General features: G+C 31.6%; 2 protein-coding genes across 2 annotated transcripts in view; one reads left to right on the top strand and one right to left on the bottom strand.

The window, feature by feature from the left end:
• The window catches only part of LOC134696272 (uncharacterized), a 33,018-nt gene extending 10,445 nt beyond the window's left edge, over positions 1-22,573 (top strand). The window contains exons 2-3 of the mRNA XM_063557971.1: positions 19,173-19,204; positions 21,709-22,573. Coding sequence (XP_063414041.1) covers positions 21,715-22,314 — 600 coding nt within the window. The 5' untranslated portion in view covers positions 19,173-19,204; positions 21,709-21,714 and the 3' untranslated portion in view covers positions 22,315-22,573. The remainder of the gene's footprint in view (positions 1-19,172; positions 19,205-21,708) is intronic.
• Positions 3,566-6,574, bottom strand: LOC134696004 (uncharacterized). The gene is made up of 3 exons (XM_063557525.1): positions 6,406-6,574; positions 4,714-4,915; positions 3,566-3,783 (listed from the first exon to the last, which is right to left on the bottom strand). The coding sequence occupies exons 1-3, from the start codon at positions 6,557-6,559 to the stop codon at positions 3,603-3,605; spliced, it is 537 nt and encodes a 178-aa protein (XP_063413595.1). The 5' UTR covers positions 6,560-6,574; the 3' UTR covers positions 3,566-3,602.
• Positions 22,574-26,374: the final 3,801 nt, after the last annotated feature.

Here is a 26,374-nt window from a genome sequence, read left to right as displayed (position 1 = left end):
GGTATATTTAACATTGCCATTAAAGCGGGAGGTTTGGAATGCCACAAACACAGGTTCAACCCATCATTTTTTTTTCTTAAAATTTCCTTTACCAATTCAGGAAAATGGCCATTGTTATATTATAGTTTGTTTCTGTGTGTGTTACATTTTAATGTTGTGTTTCTGTTGTGTCGTAGTTCTTCCCTCGCCGGATATTCGAACCCATGCTACTGAGATATCGTGACACCAAATCGCCTCCACTGTAGCTGTCCCGCTAGACCACACGACCACCTGGGCTTCACAAAAATAAAGCTTAAGGTGGCCGTGTGTTGCCTTTCCTCGTTTATATATATATATATATATATGAGGTACTCATCAATCAGACAGAACCCCAAAGAAAAAATACACGACACAATTGTTTTTCATTTATGACATTTTAGAACATTCATGTAAAGATAATGTGCGTTTAATACAGTTGTCAAAACTACTCTTATGTATTAGTATTGGATACATAAAAGCAACAGTAGTATACTGCTGTTCGAAATTTATAAATCGATTGAGAAAAAAAATGAGAATATCAAATGTATAGCTTAATGCTTTTGTCTTATTTAAGACTTTGATATTGTGCTTGTCATGATTTTGCGGATGGTGTCTCGTTAAACTATAATTATTAGTTCATATATCGACTCAAACACTTATTAAAGTACAATTTTAAAGTACTATGATCACAAACTATTTACATTTCTGCTTTAAATTCTAATCTTACATAATGCCATATCTGTCTAGTGTTAACCGAAAAGGAGATTTCGCTTTCAAAATGTGTTGCACTTAGTTAAATCAGTGTTAAACTAATAATAATATTTCAGTTTGAGAAGTTCTCAAGTAGGACCATATTGCATTCTGATTTCTATTTTGGTTAGAGATCTCATTCATTTGTCAATCTGTCTGGTGTTAAACAATTATTCAATGACCTGAGGTTAACTAAATCCTTTTGTAGTATTTAATAAAATATATACGTTTTACGTGTAGAAGTAATTGAAAAGTTAATGTAGGATGTGAATGTCAAAACTGCTCAAGAAAATATTATTCTCTAATAAATTAAAAGGCGTGGTTGATCTTAATCGAACGATAATGAGACCTTTCATGTGACATAACATTTAATCTTACGTAATTTATTGAGTTTTTAACTAAAATGTTAACAATGCAAGTAGAGTTCATATAAAGTGCATTTAAAAAAAATAATAAACATTTAGAAAATAAAAGTTGCAGATAAAAAAAAGTGGTAAACTTTTAAACGCAATAGAAATAAAGAATGGTTAGATGGCGTGGGCAAAATACTGTGTTCAGTCAAAAAGCGTCCGAATTATAAATGTCAAGTTACGAATTGTTTTATCCATTTAATTATCCATTTTTAGATGGTGACGTTCACCTATCACCATCTTACGGTGTTTATATATCTCAACTTGTACGATTCGCTCGTGTATGTAACAATGTTTTAGATTTTAACGAGAGAAATTTATGTTTTACTGAAAAAATTTTACACCAGGGTTTTCGATATCACAAACTAGTCAAAACTTTTACTAAATTTTATCATTGGTATAAGGGTATCATTCGTAAATATAGCCCAACATGCAGACTTCTTATACGTTCAGGTATTTCACATCCAATTTTTTTATGGAAATTTTATTTATAAAGCACAAAAATTTTCAGTATTCACCTCAGAAACTAACAAAACCTTTAAATAGACTTAATAAGAAGGGATATAGTTACGATACTGTTGTCAGGTCATTAAAGATTGCATATCTTGGCGTTAATATTGATTCACTTGTATGGTCTTTGCAACGGAACTAAACACATTTATCAAAAACCAGTTGTTGGCATGACACGGGTTATGTTCTTCTCATATAGGTAATGATGGATTGATACTAAACCCCTAACGGGAAGCATTGTGCACGATTTTCATATGATGAAATCCTAATCTTTCAATCAGTTTAGTTGAAGTCTGGAGCTGGCATGTCAGTTAACTGCTAGTAGTCGGTTGTTATTTATGTATTATTGTCATTTAGTTTATTTTCTTTGGCATTTTTGGTTACATCTTCTGATATCAGACTCGGACTTCTCTTGAACTGAATTTTAAATCTGCGTATTGTTATGCGTTTACTTTTCTACATTGGCTAGAGGTAGAGGGGAAGGGTTGAGATCTCATAAACATGTTTAACCCCGCCGCATTTTTGCGCCTGTCCCAAGTCAGGAGCATCTGGCCTTTGTTAGTCTTGTATTATTTTTATATTAGTTTCTTGTGTTCAATTTGAAAATTAGTATGGCGTTCATTATTACTAAACTAGTATATATTTGTTTAGGGGCCTGCCGAAGGACGCCTCCGGGTGCGGGAATTTCTCGCTTCATTGAAGACCTGTTGGTGACCTTCTGCTGTTGTCTGCTCTATGGTGGGGTTGTTGTCTCTTTGACACATTCCCCATTTCCATTCTCAATTTTGTTTCATTACAAACTGTGATTAGTTCAATAGATTACCGAAAACAAATAAACTAGGATCCAAGAACAAAACAGAACAGAATAAATAACAAAACGACAAGAGATACACACGCTTTACCACAATCGCCATTTAAAAGTAAAGCTAGAATTAATATGTTTTCATTTATCACATGAATAATATGAAAACAACATTTTTTTTAAATTTCAGAATTTTCCTTTAGTAGGTCCTTTCAAAGCCGAATATTTGAATCAATCGGAACACCTGAAGAGCTAGATGACCAAAAATAGACTTTCAAAATTATTATTATTTTTTCCTCGACTATCTGGAGTACCACTACTTTTCTAGTGTAGCACGGATAATCAACTTGTATTACTGTATTACTGGTAACTAAAGCTTGTCAAAAAGATAAACAAAGATTATAAAAGAACATCAGAATCAAATATTCTAGAACAGATATAAAATTAGGTGTATTTCTAGTAATATATGATACTCATGAAAAGCTCTAATTGTTACTATCATCTGGTCGATGATACTGCTTGTAATATCAGTTGTGCAGTCAATCTCTTTTATTATACCATTATAAAATATCAAAATTCATTCATAACACTTGGGCGTTTTCTACCACAACACTAGAGTTGGGTTTTAACTCTTAAGCTTCATAATTCTGGTTTTTAAACAATGTAATTGTCAATATACAGCAATTATATGTGACTTTTATACTAGTAAGAGGTTTAACTAGCTTTACAATCAAACGGAAAGTCCCTTATCAAATGACAAAATCAAAAGCACAAACACATCAAACGAATTGAAAACAACTGTCATATTTCTAACTTGGTACATGATTAATACATCCTTTTCTATTTTTGTTTTCCAATTTTTTTAACCCGCCACTTGATACTGGATTTTCTGCTTAGAATTTTACTGGAGTTCGGTAAGTTTTTCTTTTGTACTTTTAATCTTTATACATGGGAACCATATTTGTATATAGAATACAAAATATCACTCGAGTTTGAGACACATCTTCATAAAAACGAATAATTGTTCCGACGTAATAGTAATATAGAATTCAAATTAATAATGAAAAAAAAAAAATTCAATGTTTTTTTTTATTAATATATTTTAATTGTTCTCAGAAAGCTTTACAGCAGCAATAATTAGGCCCACAGTGATTAGGTCTCCAGCTACATCCTTTACTTCCATATCCGTAAGTTACCATGTTAACTTTTCCGGCATCGGGTTGGGTATTAGTACTGTCATGTCGGAGATGTGCATGTTGCTTTCTAACCTGGTATGCATCGAAACAAGCAACGCTAGAATTAAAAATTATAATATAACATACATGGATTAGATCAAAGTTCTCCTAACCTTGATTACTAAGCGCTCAGAAAATTAGAAACAATAGCTGTTCGAGTAAAATTTAGAAAAATTCAGGATTACCCCAGAGCTGTTATTACCAACTTTGGTGTATTGGAAGAAAATCACTTTAAGAATCTTGGATGGAGATTTATCTCATTGGACCTCATACCTCATCTTCTTATGTCTATTGAACTTCGTATTTTATTTTACTTTAAACTTTTTGATTTGAGCGTCATGGATAGGTCTTTTGTACACTTAACGCATTTCTGGCATACAAATGAATCCGGGTATAAATTATGACTTTATTAAGTAGAGTAAGGGATATGGGCCGTATGAAAAGTTAGGAAGAATTATGTTTTTGTCAATGTTCTTTTTACCATAATATATATATACATTTAAAATAAAAACGGAATGAAACGGATGAAATGTATCTTACTACGTGTATCTTTATTTTATTAGTATTTTGTATCTTTTAACTGTGTGGTTTGATTTTTTTATATTTGTCACAGTCATGTATTCATTCTAGCTTTTGAACTTTTCATTTAAATATATCCTGTTTTTGTTTTCAAATAATCGTATTATTCAATGATAACACAATAACAAAACAAGTAAACATATCGGTTCTATTTTGTGTATGGAATTGTTTTAATTCAGGCAGCACTATCGAAAGTTAACTGTATGTTTGTATATGAATCATCCAAATAAAACTGCAACTACTTTTTTTTTATTTCGCTCGAAATTGGAATATCATGTATTTTTGTGATCTTTTTCAGATATTGGGAGACCTTAATAAAATGAGAATGATAAATCCCAAATTTTCTTACAAAGACCAACAGGGTAAAGAAAAAATAATTATAATGCATTATAATTTGGAAAATAAATACCTATTTCTTTGGTCTTTGATTGATTTAAGCATATCATGTTTTGCTCCACTGCAAATAGAGTTACAGGTTGGTGCTATTCCGTTACAGTCTCTCCTTATTGCAAACACCCAGTTACCTTTGCCTTGACTTGTGCAGTAGGTCTGCGCCATCTCATCGAAGTAGTTATAGCTCAGACTAGCTGCATAACTTGATGTAAACAACACTGAAATATGGAGGGTTGCTGTTAAAATCTGGTAGCAAGAAATATAATGACACTTGCAAACATCGTTATATATATATCCATTTATTATTTGACACTTTCTTTTTGAAAACTCGGATTTTTTTTCTCCATCGATTTATGAGTTTTGAACAGCGGTATCTTACTGTTGCCTTTATCTGGAAGTGCTAATTTTTATTATAAGTTAACAGAAAATGTTCTGTTAAAAGATTCCTCTTACGAAATTGCTGTCTCTCAATGCCCTTCACATTTGTATTGTTATATCTTATTTGTTTGAGCGTCGCTAATGAGTCTTTTGAAGATTAAACGCGAATGTGGCGTATACTAATTAATTTTGGTATATCATATGAGTTCGTTAATATGAAAAACTATCAAGAGACAAAGATTATGGTATTGTAAAAAAAGAAATAGACAAAATCGATTGATATGCAATCTATACTATTAAACGAGAATACTTCATTGTATGTGTCGCTTTTCGTCCTTCCACAATAAAGTAATCATCATGCCTCTGTGTTCTGTAGGTATCAATTATAGTCGCATTTATCATCTGTTCTTATGACTATTCAGAAATACGAACAGTAAGGTCGTCCGGATATTGTTTCCGTCATCAGACAAACTTTTAAGTCATATAAGACTCCCGTTTTTAATCTTGCACATAATAAAAAATCCGACTCTTGACAGGACAATAATTTTCGTGTTGATAGAGACTCTTTATATAATATAGCAGTGATCGCCGTGGAGAAGAAACTTGAAATTGATAGTAAAAAAAAATACACTTTATTGACAATATATGTATGTTCAAAGTATACAGAAACGCGCAAATAATGAAATTTAACAGAAAGCAAAAAAATAACGGACTATAGAAAAAAGGGAGAGGGCTTTAAAAATTGTTCTGTTTCCAAGTACCTATGAATTTTCATACATTTTCTTAAATTCTCTAGACATAAAATCTTTCACAAAACATCTCCTTACAACAGTTTACATAATTGTAAAAAGTAAAATCACAAAAATATTAACTCCGAGGAAAATTCAAAACAAAAAGTCCCTAATCAAATAGCAAAATCCAATAACAAAACAATCAAACGAGTGGACAACAACTGTCATATTCCTGACTTGGTACAGGCATTTTCAAATGTAGAAAATGGTGGATTGAGCCTGGTTTTATAGCGCTAAATCTCTTAATTGTATGAGTCGCATCAAATTCAACAAAGCTCTAAATGTGCGCGATTTCACGGGTGTGTTCTAGTAACGATTTAAATTACTAGGCAAATCAAATTATTATTATCATTATATTGGACTTGTTGATACCAACATTGAATTACAGCGACAAAACACAAATAAAAGCAGGAACATATTTTTTTTTTAAATAAGATTTATGCCATACTAGTAATACAATATATAATTTAACACAATGCATCAATAGACATAGACACAAATTTGTTTAAATAGTAATTTTGTGGAAAATATATACTTACTTGCACATAAACCGGTCAACAAAATATTAGAAAGATACATCATTGACAGTGAAATCTGTATGAAGTAATACATTTTGTCATTTTGTAGACTTATTTTATACCATGCAATATCCTGAATGATTTCGTTGAAACAATCTATCATACAGACTGGCATGTACGAGATGAGCCATTTCCAAGAAAATATATTCGGATTTCTCAGTACAGGTGATGGTAACTATGTCACAAGGGAAGATAACGGGAATAACATCATATTTCATGTACATGTTAATCGTTCTAATGATGAATACAACAATTAAAGACAGTAAAATAGTTATAGAAAATAAAAATTAACCACATGCTTTGATACCGGGAGGCACGAAGTACTTCTCCATTTATAATATATATTCAACATTACAGAATTCTACATTAGATATCTACTTTTATATATATAGGGAGAAAATTCCATTTGTCAAATGACAGAAAAAAGATTAAAAAAATACAATAAATATAGATTTGATAACGATAGTTGTTGGTGGTTATGTTTTGCTATCTAAACAATGCCGAATCCTTCTTAGCTTCAATAAACTCAAAATATGTTTACTCCTGGGTATGAAGTCAATTACATCGGGTGATACCTGTAGTTTCATTTTCATTGGACAGCCAGTCTGCTACGACAAAGAGTTCAGATCATTTGTCTGAATGAAATAAACATTAAATAATCGGGTGGTTGTGTTTTTATTTCCGTTTATTTTGAGTAGGGCCCGTGGTTGGAATTGTGTAGTTTTGTCTTTCTTAAACGTCCGGATTTTTTCCTGACACACTTCTTTGAGAGAATACATAAAAATTAAAACATTTTTTCAAAAGTTTAGATCGACGATTAATGATATGATCAACAGCACTGTCTTTGTAAATGTTAGAATGATATTATCAACTTTATAGCCCCTCTCGACACACCCGGCTTCGATAGTTTGCGGTTCATACAATTCCCAAATCATGTTTTGTATTAGAATGACACTCTTTGTGTTTTATAGGCTCATGAGAATTAAACATTAAACTTCTCTAAAATATTGCTGTCTACCATTATATGGAACTAGTAAATAAATGAGAAAAATCAAGTGTTCTCCTTTTATAATTGATATGTTTCCCTCAGTTTTAGTTTGTAGCCAGGATTTGGTTTTTTTCTCAATCGATTTATGAATTTCAAACAGCGGTTTACTACTGTTGCCTTTATCTAAGGTATATATTCACTAATTATAGCCCGGCCAGAAAGAGCATATAAGAAAGTAGTACAATTTAAAAAAAAAACAAATTTTACGCTTAACTGAAATTTGGTCAATAAGGAAACGATTTGTGTTAATTTGGTATTTAATGAAAGCTTTCGGATGCATGCCACTCGTTGACAGTTTGTTTTGAGTTAGAAAAAACTATATGAAATTGCATATTGTAATGACATTAATTATATATAATAAGAATGCAATTTGTCCTGTTGTTCAGTTCGGAAGTACCTGTTTTGTACTTCAAAGCTTTCGGGAACCAGTGCGCTCTAATATTAAATTAAAAGTGTGTTGAATGTTCAGAACAATTCAGGATAGCATATAGCAGTGAAAAGAAATGACTGCAAAAGAATTACTTTATTGAAACTTCAGAAAAAGTAGCTAAAATGGTTTCAAATTGCAGAATTTCAAGGGGCTATGTATTAGTGGTGTATTCCCTATTCAAGGCAAAGTCCACAAAATACTAAACATACAACTATTGCACAACAAGAACCGATTGGAAATCTCCCTTTGTCTATCATATTGCTAAAAACAGATATTATTTTTTGATGTAGTGCCTGTAATAAGACTAAATTCAGTGGAGGCTTTGATTATTACAAAAACAACGTGTCCGTTGTTAGCTTTGATTTTCGAACCTTAACTAATTTATTACTATTGGATTATCATTTGACGATTTTGTATTAGTAAATACTTTTGTACCCATATTTTGATTATTTTATTAATTGTGACTGTTTATTTAACGCATCATGTAAATATAACGGAATTTGATGAGACTGTTATTAAAGTGAGAGGGTTATCGCTATAGAACCAGGTTTAATCCACCATTTTCTACATTTGAAAGTTCTTGTACCAAGTCAGGAAAATGACAGTTCTTGTCCTTTCATTTTTGATGCGTTTTGTTATTTGATTTTGCCATGTATTATGGACTTTCCTATTGATTTTCCTCTGAGTTCAGTATTTTTGGGATTTTACTTTTTGTTGATTTAGAAATAAGGGACATAATAATTATTCTCATCTGGTTATTCTGTTATTTATTTGTTTAAAAAAAATGGAATATGATGCAGATTATATATGTAAATAAAGGCAACAGTAGTATACCGCTGTTCATTCAAAATCTATAAATCGATAGAGAAAAAACAAATCCGGGTTACAAACTAAAACTTAGGGAAACTTATCAAATATAAGAGAACTACGACACAACAGCGACACAACATCGAAATGTATCACACACAGAAAAGAACTATAATGTAACAATGGCCATTTTCCTAACTCTAAAAGAGGGACGAAAGATACCAAGGGAACAGTCAAACTCATTAATCTAAAACAAACTGACAAAGCCATAGCTAAAAATGACACAACATAGAAAACTAAAGAATAAACAACACGAACCCCACCAAAAACTAGGGGTGATCTCATGTGCTCCGGAAGGATAAGCAGATCCTGCTCCACATGTGGCACTTGTCGTGTTGCTTATGTGATTACAAATCCGGTAAATAGTCTAATTCGGTAGGTCACATTCATGAAAGGGAAGGGGATTGTAGTTACGATGTAAGGAACATATCCGATATCATTTGTGAAACGGTTATTCCATAACGGTCAACCAACTCGTGATGGCGTCCGTAAAATTTACGAAGGGATGATTTCAACTTCACCATTTGGAACTCTTTGTTTAATAGCTTCCTTGTAAGCAGCAACCCTCTTTCAAGAAAATTATGATAGGAAATGCAAGCACGGGAATATCGTATCAATTGGGAGATAATTACCCCGTATGCAGGTGCTGCTGGAATGTTGCTACTTAGAAATGGAAAGTTCACAATTGGAAAGCTGAAATCATCTCTTTTGTCGTAAAGTTTTGTTTTCAACCGACCCTCATTGTCAATTTCTAGATGTAAGTCAAGATATGAAGCCGACTTAACTGTATCTGTAGTATCCTTTGTCTCTAGTTCTGTGGGAAAGATGCGTTCCACATAGTCACCAAATTTTGAATTGTTTAGTGAAAGAGAATCATCTATATAGCGGAAAGAAAAGTTAAAGGATATTGCTAACTTCTTATCTTTCTTCCTAAGAAGTTCCTGCATGAAGTCAGCCTCATAATAATAAAGAAACAAGTCGGCAAGAAGAGGGGCACAGTTTGTTTCCATTGGAATGCCGACAGTCTGTTGAAAAAACGTAACAAATATGTTGTCGATCAAGAAATCAAGCATCTTGATAATATCAGTTTCATGAATTTTTTGTTTGAATTTAGAGTGATTCTTTACAAATTAGGATTTATCCCTCCTTAAGACAAGATACTTGTATCTACGTTGGCCATTCTTTTTTATGAAGCAAAGTAATACCAACTCTTTCAATTTGTCTTTTAGTTTGGAATGTGGAATACTTGTGTAAAGAGTAGAAAAGTCAAATGTTTTAATACTGTTACAAGATGAAAGAGAGTTAGATTGTATGTTCTCTAAAAGATCTTTGGAATTTTAAGTATCCACATCTGATTCACGCCACCTCTAGAATAGGCAGTTTCACAATAACTTTGAAGCCCGTCTTTGATAATTTAGAAAGAGGTTTCATGGAGCACTTGTAGACCAGCAATACTAGTATACCGTTGTTTGTACGAACACTTATGTAGTTTAGGTATCCAATACAGTGATGGAAGATCCAGTTCTTCATCTTATGGTTGAAATTCCAAAGGCTAAAGTGCAATGGTACTTTAAAGTGCGATGATCACGCTTAAGTGCGATGGCTGTTTGTTTGCTTAAGTACGATGGAATATCACGGCTTAAGTGCCAATAGAGCAAGGTTTGAGTGATTAAAAGTTAAAGTCATTAATTTTGCAAACGCTAAGTTTGCTAAGGTAGAGCATATGTGATAGGATTTATAATTTACTGGTAGGTTTAAGTGAATGTTTCCTAATTTAGAAGACCGACTAGGTAATAATTGCTAAAAAGGCAATGTAAGTGTCATAAAGTACTATATTTCATGTAAATAAATTGTTAACAATTCGGGCATATCAAACATTTTTTATTTATATGGATCTTGTCTGTACACCAGCTTTGATTATTTGTAATATCTTCAATTTTTCACTTATTCTTACAACATTTGTATAAACTTTAAGATTATAAAAAACCGTTTTTTTCTAAAGTGAACATTGATTGGTTAAATATTTCTCAGTGTGTTTGAATTTGTTTGTTAGCTTTTTGGTCATGAATGTTTGTCTCTAATATTTAATTAACTGTGCATTTGTATTCAGATATCGCAGATCAAATTTATTCGTTCATTGTGTAATCATACGTTTTTTGATTGAGTTAAGTCTGCCAATTGATATTTTATCGTATGTTTTTCTATGTTGTGATGTTATGCTATTGTTTCAGAAAAAGAGAGAAGGTTTGGATCCATTAAAACGTTTAATCCCGCTGCAAATGTTTGCACCTGTCCTAAGTCAGGAATCTGATGTACAGTAGTTGTCGTTTGTTTATGTAATATATACGTGTTTCTCGTTTCTCGTTTTGTTTATATAGATTAGACCGTTGGTTTTCCCGTTTGAATGGTTTTACACTAGTAATTTTGGGGCCCTTTATAGCTTGTTGTTCGGTGTGAGCCAAGGCTCCGTGTTGAAGACCGTACTTTAACCTATAATGGTTTACTTTTTAAATTGTTATTTGGATGGAGAGTTGTCTCATTGGCACTCACACCACATCTTCCTATATCTATTTGAATATTTAGTGTGGCTTAGCTTATTTTCCTACAATGATCAAACTCAAAACCGAAATTTATAATTTACGCTTGTAAACAAGTACCTTTTTTTATCGATGTTTCAATAAAATAGACAACAATTTTACGGGGACAGCAATTAGTAAACTGCAACGTAAACGATGATTTAATTGTCCGTTCGCTTCAAATAGAAAGCGGGATACAGGATACTTATGCGAAGACTATTTTTATTCCCCACCTACGATAGTAGAGGGGCATTATGTTTTCTTGTCTGTGCCTCCGTTCGTTCGTCCGTCTGTGTTTCTCTATATTGTAAATCGTTGACTGCATGATACAAGTCCTTCTACCAGCATGAAAGAATATAAAAAAAATAACAAAACAACAACACATCTGCTGCAACCGAAAGAGCACAACTCAGTAAGGTTTTAATTAATTGAGTCAATGACATTTGGTTTTTAAGTTGTTAATCAAACATTCTTAATTTTATCTTTCTGCATGTACATGTTTGGTTTGTATAAACGACTGTTAACGTCATAATCCAACTGCGTTTCTTAAGCTATACTTTTGCGGACCACCGGACTTTAACGTGACCATCGTACTTTAGTGTCCGCATCGCAATTTTAGAGTCCTACATATATAATTGCACCAAACTTTTTTTGAAAGGTTTCAACGTCCTTAGAATTGGAAGTGAGAGCGAATAAGCGTGTTTTAATATGTCAGATTTAATAAAATGTTCACATGAGAAAATGTCTTTACCAAGTCAAGAATATGACAGTTGCTAATCCTTCATTTGGTGTCTTTCAGCTTTCTATTTTGTAACTTGAAATGTGACTTTTTGTTTCGAATTTTCCGCAGAGTTCGGTATTTTTTGTTATTTTACTATTTTCAGAAAGTTGTTACATCTACGACCTTAGATGTGCCGTAAACCAGGTGGTTATTTGTTATTTATAATAAATAAACGAAAAGGTTATTTTTTGTTAACTACATCACAATAAATCAGCCTGTGATAAAACATTTTTAATATTTTTCGTCATTTACACTGGGTCGATGCCTCTGCTGGTGGATCATTAGTCCCCGAGGGTATCACCAGCCCAGTAGCCAGTACTTCGGTACTGGCATGAAAATACGGATTCTTTGTGTTATTTAAATTTGCTGTTACGAAACATTAGAAATTATTATAAATTAAGGAATGTATCTCCCTCATGCAAAGCTCTGATTCTTTTCACGGATTTGGCTATACTTTTTTGACCTTTTGGATTATAGCTCTTCATCATTTATATAAGCTTTGGATTTCAAATATTTTGGCCACGGGCATCACTGAAGAGACAAAAATTGTCGAAATGCGCATCTGGTGCAAGAAAATTGGTACCGTTAATTTTATTACAAAGATAAACTTACCAAATTGTGCACTAAATGTAACCGGTTTTCCCCTTTCATATTTTTCGGGAAAACACTGTTCGTCGGTTCAACATACTTCTCTCATTATGTATGTGAATATATATATGTTCAAACTCTTTTAGGTCTTTTTTTAGTAGCAATAAACAAAAAAACTAGGTTAATTGGACATGCTTTGATACTATATATGCCCTTGAATTTTTACTAGATAACATTTTTGTTCGCTTTGGGGATTCCGTATATCGTCAGATTATTGGAATTCCAATGGGGACTAACTGTGCACCACTTATTGCGGACCTCTTTTTGTATTGTTATGAGTTACAATTTATGACAAAAATAAGCAAAGACTCATCAAAACAACATCTGATAAACAAATTTAATAATACTTTTAGATATTTGGATGATATTTTGGCTCTCAATAATGACGACTTCAGTATGTATATTAATGAAATTTATCCTGCTGAACTTACTTTAAAAAAAGCTAATACTAATAATGACCACTGCCCTTTCCTCGATCTTGATATCTATATCACTAACGGAAAGCTGAATACTAAAATTTATGATAAAAGGGATGACTTTTCATTTCCTATCGTTAATTATCCGTTTTTAGATGGTGACGTTCCCTTGTCACCATCTTACGGTGTTTATATATCTCAACTTGTACGATTCGCTCGTGTTTGTTACAATGTTTTAGATTTTAACGAGAGAAATTTATGTATTACTGAAAAATTATTACACCAGGGTTTTCGATATCACAAACTAGTCAATACTTTTACTAAATTTTATCATCGGTATAAAGACATCATTCGTAAATATAGCTCAACATGCAGACTTTTTATACGTTCAGGTATTTCACATCCAATTTTTTATGGAAATATTCTTTATAAAGCACAAAGGTGTCAGTATTCACCTCAGAAACTTACAAAACCTTTAAATAGACTGATTAAGAAGGGATATAATTACGATACTATTGTCAAGTCATTTAAGATTGCATATGTTGGCGTTAATATTGAGTCACTGATAAGGTCTTTGCGTCGGAACTAAAGACATTTATTCTAAAAACAGTTGTTGGCATGACACGGGTTATGTTCTTCTCATATATGTTATGATGGTATTATACTAAACCCCTAACGGGAAGGATTGTGCCTGATGTTCATATGATGAAATCATAATCTTTCAGTCAGTTAATTGAAGTCTGGAGCTGGCATGTCAGTTAACTGCTAGTAGTCTGTTGTTATTTATGTATTATTGTCATTTTGTTTATTTTCTTTGGTTACATCTTCTGACATCAGACTCGGACTTCTCTTGAACTGAATTTTAATGTGCGTATTGTTATGCGTTTATTTTTCTACATTGGTTAGATGTATAGGGGGGGAGATCTCACAAACATGTTTAACCCCGCCGCATTTTTGCGCCTGTCCCAAGTCAGGAGCCTCTGGCCTTTGTTAGTCTTGTATTATTTTTATATTAGTTTCTTGTGTACAATTTGGAAATTAGTATGGCGTTCATTATCACTGAAATAGTATATATTTGTTTAGGGACCAGCTGAAGGACGCCTCCGGGTGCAGGAATTTCTCGCTACATTGAAGACCTGTTGGTGACCTTCTGCTGTTGTTTTTTATTTGGTCGGGTTGTTGTCTCTTTGACACATTCCTCATTTCCATTCTCAATTTTATGATCGTGGAAACAGACAATGCAGTGATAATAAGTGGACATTGCTTAATCTATTTTTCTTCTACCTAAATGAGAAAATATTGATGTGTTTAAACAAAACGAAGATCAGTCACCACTTTGTCTCAGTGAGACCTATCCTTCTCATCTGTGTGATATTTTTCTGAGTGGGTAGCCAACTGTACCTGTTCATTACAAACTATATACCCTCAACGCATTTGTAGCTAGACAATCAAGCTTATGCGTGAATAGGCTAGTATTTTGATTTTTATGAAATCAATATGGACTTACTTATACCACAATTTAGTAGTATATATCCAAATATTTGAAGATATTTCCTATCTACATTAATACGAACAGGTTGTTTATTTACACACTCTATCATGCCTGATCTCTACATTCTATTGTGAGAGATCATGTCTCGTGGCAACAGACACAGTGGTTGCGATCTCCACAATTACGTTGTAACTGAATGATATTTAAAGGCACTGATATAAATAAGAATGTGTATATACAGATTTATATTTGAATATTGAGTATGAAAATTTTACTGTTTTTCTTGAAATTAGGAAAAAATAAACCAAGTAATCTGTTTTACTGAAATATTTGATATAGTGCAAAAATATATATTCATTTTTATTTTTTTTGCAATAAATATAAATGAGTTAGCTCCGTATTATTGAACAAATCAACTAAAAAGGGGAGATTATCACAACAACCAACAAAAATGTTTAAATGTTTAACATAGAGAGAACAGAATTCAAATATACGCTCAGGTCTCAAGTTTAAGAAAATAAATTTAAACATAAATGGCAGTCCCTAGTAAAATGCATTTCATTTTCTTTTCATTTTGTGTCAAAATTGGTAACGAGGATAAATGGAATTAATGAAGATCGCTAACAGAGAGGTTAAAAGCGGTTATTTTGTTTTTTAAATCAGTATCTTACTTAGTATTTATGTACCTGTCCCTATTTTTTCATCTCGCGGATATGTATAGTTTATAATATGTTATGTGTGGTTAAAGACCATACGGTGACGGAAACAATTTCACATCCTTGCACTAGAGTCTTTCGGTTTTTAACTGTTTAAGGAAATTTTTAGATAAATCTTCAATATCTTATACCAAGAATCTTTATACCAGAGATCACATATAAAGTGATTTACATCATACAAAGAGAGATAATCGTAATATAAGTTGTATCAAGTATAATCATTAACATGAAAGAAATACTGCTTCAACATTAGAATACTGTATTTTTGTCGGAATATTATTCTAAGCTCAACAAATATGTTCAATAGCCGTTAAAAATTATCAGGATTTTTATGATATCTTCGCTATATTTGTGACTTTTCTCAATGTAAGATTTTTACAGTTCTGATTTTTGTAGGAAATGGTACTTTTGAAAGAAGAGATGTAGCCAATATATCAATTGAACATGGGGGGAAATTATCATAGAATTTTGAAAGTTATAAGATCTGATTTCATACAAAATTGAATAAATGATAATTGTGAATGACGATTTCGAAGTAGATAATAAGTAAGTAGGTTTGAAGTAATTTTCAAAATCCATATCTGATTGACAACATTCGAAAACTATATTTTAACATAATATATTTTCAAATCCTTCCATAGTATATGTAAATGGTACTTAGACCATTAGAAATTAGTCGAATATCTAGACGACTTAGTTTGGACAATTTAATATGATTAGAAACAAAATATACGATAAAATAATAATAACTAAAACAATCCTTACAGATGTACGTCAAAGTGGGAGTATTATTTGGAAAAGAAAGATGCAGGTCGGAAAATTGGCTTTATTCATGAATATTTATTTCTGAGATAAAGACTTTCAATCTATTTTGTTTAAATGACCTTTACCAAGCCAGGAATATGGCAATTGTTATCAAATATTTCGTTTCTAAATGTGTTGGCGTCTGTTTTTGTTGCACTTTGGTGTTGTCGTTGTTCCTTTGTTACCTTTTACAGTTGATATTATTCTCTCGGATTGTTTTTCTCAATCAATTTATTACTTTTAAATACTGGTATATTACTTTTGCCTTTTTTTAACAATAAAAAAATCGTAGAAAGAAAATTTTTAATTTTCTTTAAAACATGATCTTTTTCCTTAAAACTATAGAGGCTTAAATAACGACAGAAAATACAATACATGTAAAACCTCAAAATATGAAAATATAAGAAAATTATTATTTAAAAAAAAACTGTATAGAAATAAAAAAATTGTATTTGCGCCAGACACGCGTTTCGTCTACAAAAAACCCAACAGTGACACTCAAATTAAAAAAAGTTAAAAAGGCCAAAAAAAAATACGAAGCTGAAGAGCATTTAATTTGAGGACAAAAAAATCCTACACAAATTTCCCAATACAGCTTAGATTATCTAGTCATGCGGTAGAAAAGACTTACTATTTCAAAAATTAAAAAGTTTCGTAAGCAGTGAATATGACTATATCAATGATAGTACATGTCAACCAAGAAATACGGACTACTGGGCTGGTAATACTCTCCGGGAATAAAAATTCAAGCCACAGTTGCATCGACCCAGTGGTTGTAAACAAAACTCGATATAGAAATTTGGTATTTTCGCCGGACGCGTGTTTCGTCTATAAAGACTTCTCAGCCACGCTCGAATAAAAAAAGGTTTAAAAAGGCCAAATAAAGTACGAAGATGAAGAGCATTCCTAAAAGTTTTGCCAAATAGACCTTAGGTAATCCTTTCCTGAGGTAGAAAATCCTATATAAGTATTTCAAAATATTAAAGTGTTGTAAACAGTCAATTCATAATATTAGAATTACAATGATAATGCATGTCTACACAGAAGTGCTGACTACTATAAACGAATTCTTATAAAATTCATGTATTTGCACTTATTTGGCTTACTAAACATTTGATATGAGCGTCACTTATGAGTCTTATGTAGAAGAAACGCGCGTCTGGCGTACTAAATTATAATCCTGGTACCTTTGATAACTATTTACACCACTGGGTCGATGCCACTGCTGGTGGACGTTTCGTCCCCGATGGTATCACCAGCCCAGTAGTCAACACTTAGGTGTTGACATGAATATCAATTACAAATTTCATGTTTAAAATACTTTGAATTGTTCGAAAAACTAAGTATTTTCTTATCCCAGGCATAGATTACCTTAGCCGTATTTGGCACATTTTTTTGAAATTTTGGATCCTCAATGCTCTTCAACTTTTTACTTATTTGGCTTAATAATCATTTGATATGAGCGTCACTGATGAGTCTAATGTAGACGAAACGCGCGTCTGGCGTACTAAATTATAATCATGGTACCTTTGATTACTATTTGCCAAATATCAATAGATTGATATGACTGGTGGTAAAATTGTTCAAATTAGATTATTGGTACATATTTGAAGACTTTATTTATTTATCTTTTAAATAATTAGAAATGATTACGTCATAACTTGATCACTGTGAATAAAGATGCTGATTTTTTTTGGAGTTTATAATTTTAGTCATTTTACTTTTGGAAATGTTAAAGTCATAATAAACGAGTGACCGGTGAAAAATAATGTTAATTAAAGTTCGTGTCTACAAACCAAAGTTTTACTATTGTCACCTAGTTGTCAACAAACAACAAAAAACGTATGGATATTGAGCACGTGTTAAACATGTACAATCAAAATAAAAGTTTTTTAAGGACATCCATGCGTATTGCAATCACTGGATTTTTTACGAGATGGGTCACACTGAGGTCACTTTGCATACGGAGAATATGTCGGTGAATTGCTTCCTGGAAGCAAGCAATTAAAATAAAGTAAACTTTTTTTCTAAATATGAACAAACTAAAGAATTTTCTTCAGAAATAAAAATAAATGTACATATGTTTAATAAGGAAAACTATCTATTAAGTTGTAAAAAAAACATATACATTATTTTTCTTTAGTTTGGGGTCTCTTATGACTTTAATTTGTATTATTCATTTAACAATGGTACATTCGTATACATTGTATGCATGCCAGGAATGGTCGATGCAATGTTTTAATAAAGTTTGCTGATATGGGCTATTCTATTCACTTAAATGGAAAAACTTTTAAATAAAAACACTGCAGAGTAATTTTACAGTTATCAACACTTCAATTTCTACATTTTTTTACTATAATAACAGTTGCAATCAATAGATTTTGGTAAAAATAACAAGGTATATTATTTTTCGACTGATATTATTCTTTCTTTCTAAAAACTGCGACGTAAAAAAGGATTCAATTTGTTTACCATATATTTACATTTTATAGTCGGTTGTGCAAATCCAGATTTCGTATCATATTTCAACAGTAATAGACATTTAAGGTGATCATTGGAGCATTACATTTCGTTCAAGGTAAACATTTTATATATAACGTTTATTCTACATATTTTACCTGAAGTAAATAATAAATCTTTTTTCACCAGTTAATCGTTTTACCTGTAAATCGAATAACATATGCACAATTTTGATTGCCAGTATATATATATAAATCAGAATATGCCCTAAGGCTAAGAAAACCTGTTTACAGAGTTAATTTTGAATTTAAAGTTTTATTGTCAATTACTTCAACTTTAATTTTGTATCTTTACCTTCAATCCTTTAATACAAAGATGATCGCCCTACTAACCGCGACTGTTAAGTTTCAATGATCCTTTGTGATTCACACCTGTATAATTTTGTTTTGACTGAACAATCCTACTAGAAAAGGTTGGGATACTTTAAAAAGTACATTTATTTCTGAACGTAAACATCTTCAGGTAGGTTTTATAAGTTTTACTATGAAATAAATAAATAAGTTTTATATTAATATAGCAGTTTATCTGTGAATTATTGAATTGATGATGATCTTATTAGTATATTTACTAACATTATGTTCCTATCTACAATATCTTACAAGACTGGGCGTGAACTACGTTACCTCAATAATTACGTACAAGCATGAATATCTTATATACTTTGAAATTCATAATTGTGACCCGGATTTTGTTTTTTTCTATCGATTTATGAGTTTTAAACACCGGTATACTACTGTTGCCTTTATTAACCGTCTGTACAGTTTTCTTTAGTTGTGTTTATGAATGTAGTACAGAATTTCACGTTTTACGATTTCTGCGATCCCCTCAGTTTCTAACTTTTCAGTTGGATTTTTCTCTTCCTCTTAATTTACGCGATTTGAAAATCGCTAAACTACTGCAGCTCTAATTTTGAGAAAGTGCCAATGATTAAGTTCAATACCTCTATATAAAGAGTCCCAACGAGGCACAATATATACTATTTGATTAGCAAGCATAAATCAATAGCCATTGTAAACACGTAAGAGGTATCACGGTAGTATCTGCATTCCAGAATTTAGGTTGCTCTTGTGTACCCTACTTAGGTAGGTGTATCTGAACAATGTGATTGGACAAAAAATACAATATCAACTGAGCACACTTTCCCAAACTAAAAAAAAACATGAAATAGTTTTACATACAGGTGAAAATGAAGGTTTGAGGTGATTTTTTTATTTTGTATTAACTGCACGATGAAGGACCCAAAAATCATTAGTGGCCTTAGGTTCTCAAAGATATCCAAAAAAATCAACGGTCATGATACATACTAGTATTCAAATTCATTTCTGAATAGTTTAATGAAAGTACTTCAGTTAACTATTGATGAAGAATTTTTGGCAGTGTTAGAAAGTGGTGTAAATTCTAAAAAAGGCTTTCATTATCCCTTTTGGACCACAAAATACTACCATGGCCCTTTATACTGATGCATATCTGTTTTAGCAAGTTACATTGTTGAATATATATTTGATTTCAATTCTCGTTCTTTGCGACTTGTAACCAAAAGGGAAAGGAGTAGGTCCGGTAAGACCTCTTTTTGGCCCCAACATATAGCGGTTTTACAAAATTGTTAAAATGTAAACTTTTACTTAGTTATTGGATAGTAGAATGGTTCTGCTACATAAATATGGGCTGTTTTTGACAATACAATGCACATAGATTTGGTACTAGCACCATGAAGTCGTGCTAAATTACTGAAATCTTCACAATTTCAGCATTTTAGTTAAATTTTAGACGGTTTCCGGGTGAAACGAAAGTGGCCGCATTCGTGTTCATCCAAAATATTGAAATGGAAGTTGTATTTGATGGAAATACATAACATATGTAAAGATTGAGGATGAACACGGATGCGGTCACTTTCGTTTTTGACAAAAACCATCTGAAAAGTGACATTTTTTCGGATATTTGGTAGAATTTTCATATTTGAGCTTGAATCGGATCGTTTTTAATGACTTAATAAGTTAAAATCTTGCACATAAATTAATTGAATCATATGAAATAGACACCTAAGTGTTTAAAAAGTGGTCACAATCTTTCGTCAAATGAAACTGAAATTTGAGGTCAAAATCGGTCCTTACCGGACCTACTCCTTTCGTCGAATGTCCTATATATGACTGATGGTGATAGTGGATATAGTGATTAAGATTATAACACATTGTTGACATTTTTCGTTTATGTCTATATGGTTTGTTTACACATCGTTGTCAATATAATGGAATATGATGCAACTGTAATACATATGAGAGGTTTAGCTAGCTATAAACCAGGTTCTATCCAACATTTTCTGTATTACACTTAGGTATAAATAAGAGAATCACTTTCAAATCTCTATATCAGCTTTTCATATGATGTAGATAGCTTGAAATTTTATTGAATAAACTCTTTGAATTATTTCATCCCACATTATCGGAACTGTGTTGATGGTCTCGCTTTACTTTTAAGATTAAATGGCTGTCTATTTAATTTGAGTTAAGTAACAATAACTATGTCATTTTTTTTATGCATTTGATTTTGCCCTTTGAATAGACTTTCCGCTTGAATTTTACCCCGAGTATTTTTATGATTTTCTCTTTTTTCTTAGACTGCAATAGTCAAATTTATATCATAGCAGACCTGTCGTGTTCCTGGTTAGTTTCTTTAAAACCTTTTTCTCAAGAGTACCGGGTATTAGTGAGAGTCGTATGACGGGTACATTCATACGCAGCAGGAATGCACATATCTCTTTCAAGGTACATAGTTTCACTTCGGTTTGTGTGTGAATGCGTGTATAATTTCGTTTTTTTTCACTTAAACATGTACGCACATGCCTTTACGAACATACTAACTATTAGTCACTAACATATCTGTATGTGGGTATTTTTTCATTAACCAACAATTTTTATTTTAAAATAAAGCAAGAATTGACATTATTTTTATGTTTGACTCTCTTGTAGGTTGAGATGGTTACAAAAGTATTGCTGTTAGTTGGATTAATTTCCATGGTTACCTCTGAGGAATACACCTGGATGTCTAATGCTCTATTTGGATCGTCACTTGAGCTTTCCTGTAATGACTCCAGCGTAATGATCCAATCAGACGACAAAGTTTCCTGGAAAACCCCGGATGGAAAAAATGTGACCGAGGGATATACTGATTCTGACTATAAGGTCAAAGGAGGACAGGGAGAAATACTTCTCATAGAAAATCTCATGTTCGCCAACATGGGGATCTATACATGTACTGTTACCAAGTCTTCCGATGGTATGGTACGTGCCTATCGGTTACGTGGAGTTAATCTTGATGGTCCACAATTCGCTAACTTAAATGAAAAATATGAAGAAAACATCACAGTTGCCTTCATTGCTTCGTTAGTATTTGCTGTACCGTTGGTAGGAATAATGGTTCTCGAGAAATGCCGATATGAAAAACGGAACGAAGACAAAACAGGACAAGCCTACATCGTGCCTCAAGAGAAGAAAACTCCACCGCAAGTGGTTGTTACTGCCTACGATAATCCGGCGTGTGATAACCAAATAGATGACTTTTCAACACAGCTGTAAAGTTACACGTCTCATAACTATCTTAAAATTAATAATATGTTTGTTATACATATGCATACACAATTTGTTATTCTCATACCTTTACATGTATTATCATAATGTATACTTTTGTATTCCTTTACGACAACATGTGTCTGATTGAGGGATGTGCGAAATGCAAGTGAGTGATAGAGGGACTATTCGTTTTGATAGTAAAAATATAATCAATTTCAATCGTATCCATGTTTTTAGTATAATTCTCAATAAATAATAGTTTTAACCTTTTGCTATTAAACCGTAAAATCTTAAAGTAAGAAATAACGTTGAGTTCCAAAGTTCCTTTAATGTGACATTAAATTATCATTCTAAAAATGAACTCCAGGGAATATTCAAACCGAAAAGTCGATTATCAAATGGAAAAATCAAAAGACGAATTGACAACAGCTGTCATATTCCTGACTTGGTACAGGCATTTTCGGTACTTATCTATCCCAAATTCATGTATTTGGTTCTGATGTTATATTTGTTATTCTCATATGATTTTGTTTAATGCTTAGTTCGTTTCTTTGTGTGTTACATTTTAATGAGTCGCTGTTTATATTTAATGCGTTTCCCTCAGTTTTAAATTATTACCCCGATTTAGTTTTTTTTCATGGATTTATGAGTTTTGAACAGCGGTATACTACTATTGCCTTTATCTGCCATTCATTTTATATTGCTATAAGCTTGATTCCTGTTGTTGGTTCACCTTTTGTACTGTTCAACAAAGTTTGCTTACTAAACTGTATTGGTATTGTGTGTTGTTTGATGCTGCATAGTGATAGTGACTTTGGTTAATAACATCCATGTTAGTTGGTCTTTTGGTAGATAGTGTAATAATAAAAGTGTTTATGCACTTTGTTTCAAATATCCTATGATCTGTTGGCAAAGAGTTGTTTCATCAACATGTGTGTATACGTTTTGTGCCCATCATTCTATGGGCTTTTTGTAGAATTGTGTAACTATAAAGTGAGTGTTTGAATTTTATGTCGTACATTCTATAATCTTTTTGTAGAGTTGTGTAATTATACAGATTAGCTTGCGTAGGGATTTCCTGCCATGCATTCTATTATCGTTTGGTAGAATTTGTGACATCATAATTGTTTGTTGACATTTTATGGCAAGAATTCTAGTCTTTTGGTATTTAGGTATAATTATCAAGTGTCAAGATATTTTGTGTCGGGAGTCCTATACTCTTTTTGTGTGTGTTGGCATTTTGCAGACTTAATCCATACATCTATTCCTGTATTTCCATTAAAATAGCAAGAATTGGTCTCTTGTGCTATTTAGGTAATGTGTATGTGATTGAGGTGTTTGCTCTCTCATACACAAAGTGATTTGTTGCTGTGTTGATTTGTTTTAGTTTTATGCCACTTTCAACACTTTTGTGCAATTTCCTGGAGGAAAACTGACAATAATTTTCAATTAAGATTGAATTAGAGACTATCTGTCAAGTCAGTGATTCAAATAAACTAGTGAGTTATTTGAGTAACAAGACCACTCAGACAGCCACCAAGATCCCTGTCGTGTTGAGTTGTTCGTGTGGTTGAGGAAAGGCTTTCTTATTTATAAGTACAGTAATAGGTTTTTCCATATGTTTCAGAGGAAATATTCTAATCGGAAAGTCCATAATCACATGGCAAAATCAAATGACAAAACACATCAAAAACAAGAACTGTCACGCTTCTGACTTGGTACAGGCATTCTCAAATGTAGAAAATAGTGGATTAAACCTTGGTTTTATAGCACTAAACCTCTCACTTTGTTGATAGTCTTGGGACCATAGTGAGTTCCAATATGATTAATGTGTATTCTCTCTTATAAGCACAGGTATGGGATATTTATTCTGAGATCTAAAACTTCTCTTGGTTTGGTCTAATTACATCCAGAAAGTTTTTCAGTGCATCAGTATTATTTACCTATTCGTACATTGTTTTCCTGTTTACCTGTAATAGCTACCTTGTACCTTAGTGTGTCTGAATATTTGTTGTGTTCCTCTATTTTAAAGTCGATTATCAGACAGTTTGACAGACTTTGTTAGATTTCTTTACTATGCAATTATAGTCTAAAACTTATTAAAAACGTTTGGCACATCCATTTCTGTATTGTTCCATAAAAATCTCAAACTAAGAGCTCTTTTATATTTTGACAATTATTTATAAAGTTTGTAAATGAGGTATGTATAAATGAAGTATATATAAATACTATAAATGTTAAACAAATGATCAATAATAATAATAATATTAAGTCATTCATCCCAAAATCTTTTATTTTTGAAATTTTTACTGTTCACTTTTATTCTTATTCTAATGAAACATCAGCATTCTTAAAATCTTAACACAACAGTTTCAATAGAACCATAATAACATGCATTCACTTCATGAGATAAGAATAGCGTATTAAAATTTGCAGTCATCAAGTAAAAATTATGTCAGCAAATCTTCACACTCAAAACTGCTATCTCAATTCTAATGCAACTGAAAGAAGACACGGTTAACTCGTATATTTTAAAATCATTACTTGACCTATGTGCTAGCCTTTTTTAATTTCAGATAATCAATCATGAAACTGATGTCCTGAAATCGTGGTATTATCCAATCAAAATGAATGTTACAAACAGTGTTGCACTAGAATTTTGTTCACACTAACAGATATAATACACCTGTCCACTTACACTCACTAACACATATAAAAGTACTCAAAACAATTACCTCTTTATCATGTTTATAGTATATCCTCATCTATCCTTATATATATATCTATATACATTGTACATATCCTCATCAATCCTTATTTATATCTATATACATTGTACATACAATACATGAATGCTTCATAAGCTTTCACAAGATGAGTCCAGCTCAAACACTGAACTAACATATCATATTCATAGAAATTATAAAGACCAGTACATTTTACTAGCCTTAGACCAAGGAAAGGCGTGTAGTAGGTTGAGAGTAAAGTTTAATAATAATATAACTTTTACATAGGTCCTGAATTTATGTGAACTGAAAAATTTATTTAATTTGAAATTCAGTACAAACAACATTTTTATAATTATCTGAAAATAAAACTTTTTGGAAGAACTGAAATATATTGGGGAAGAATATTATTAGTCTGAAACAGAGGCAAGCGATTCATCTTACATTTGATAAGCATACTCTTTCTTTCAATATCACTTTTAAGAAAAAGTGTTCTCAAAAGTGTCAAATTCAACTGCAGATAATTAGTGACTATACACAAAGAGAATTCAAAATATAAATCAATTGATAACGAAAATCTCCATGTACATTGGAAAAAGACAAACATTAAACAAACAGCTATGCTTATTATTAAACACTAATGTAATAAAATTGACACACTGGAATGTTAAATGAAAAGTAACATATTTAATTAAAATATACTGATATCTATTTTTGTAGATTTGTAATTAATGATGAAATTAATAAATAAGAAATGATTAATCTAAGTACTTCCATGTTAGAATAAATATTAATACTCGAGATAAAATGAACTTTAAAGGAAAATTTTCATTTGAGAATCAAATAATACCTAAGGGCATATATTTATTTAAGTGTCTTTTTTTTTAGTAAAACATTTTGTAAAAGACATTAAATTCAGTAAAATTAGGCAAAAACCTCAAACAAAACCAACCTGAAAATAACCCTATATTTATAGATTGTTGTTGGTTATCTCAATGAGATTGATTTTTTTTCACTGGAGCCATCAACACAAAAGTGAGAAAAGCAATCGAATTGAGATGACCAATGATAATCTTTTTATCACTATTTTACCTATCTTTTTATCACTATTTTACCTATGAAGATGTTGTTAATTTTCTATAAATAGCAATAAAACATAAAACTGTTTTTTATAAATAAATAACTTCAATGGGATATATCAGTAAGACACAAAATGGTGCAAATAACATGACAGTTTTTAAATCTGTTTTATAAATTTACTGAATGTCTAGGAAAGTGATATAGATTTCAAAATTTAAATTAAAAATTATTTCTTTTGGTGTAAATATATAATAATTTTG

Source organism: Mytilus trossulus, chromosome 14, assembly GCF_036588685.1.
Source record: "Mytilus trossulus isolate FHL-02 chromosome 14, PNRI_Mtr1.1.1.hap1, whole genome shotgun sequence".
NCBI lineage: Eukaryota > Metazoa > Mollusca > Bivalvia > Mytilida > Mytilidae > Mytilus > Mytilus trossulus.
Note: the sequence above shows the minus strand (reverse complement) of the source record. Positions and strands in the feature narration are given on the sequence as shown.

What these genes read in the sequence shown, in the direction of transcription:
- LOC134696004 (XM_063557525.1), bottom strand. Translation starts at nt 6,559, where the DNA reads ATGCCAGTCTGTATGATAGATTGTTTCAACGAAATCATTCAGGATATT. An exon ending in GTTGACCGGTTTATGTGCAA is followed by an intron (nt 4,916 to 6,405) that starts GTAAGTATATAT and finishes TCCATATTTCAG; the next exon opens with TGTTGTTTACATCAAGTTAT. An exon ending in ATCAAAGACCAAAGAAATAG is followed by an intron (nt 3,784 to 4,713) that starts GTATTTATTTTC and finishes TTTTAATTCTAG; the next exon opens with CGTTGCTTGTTTCGATGCAT.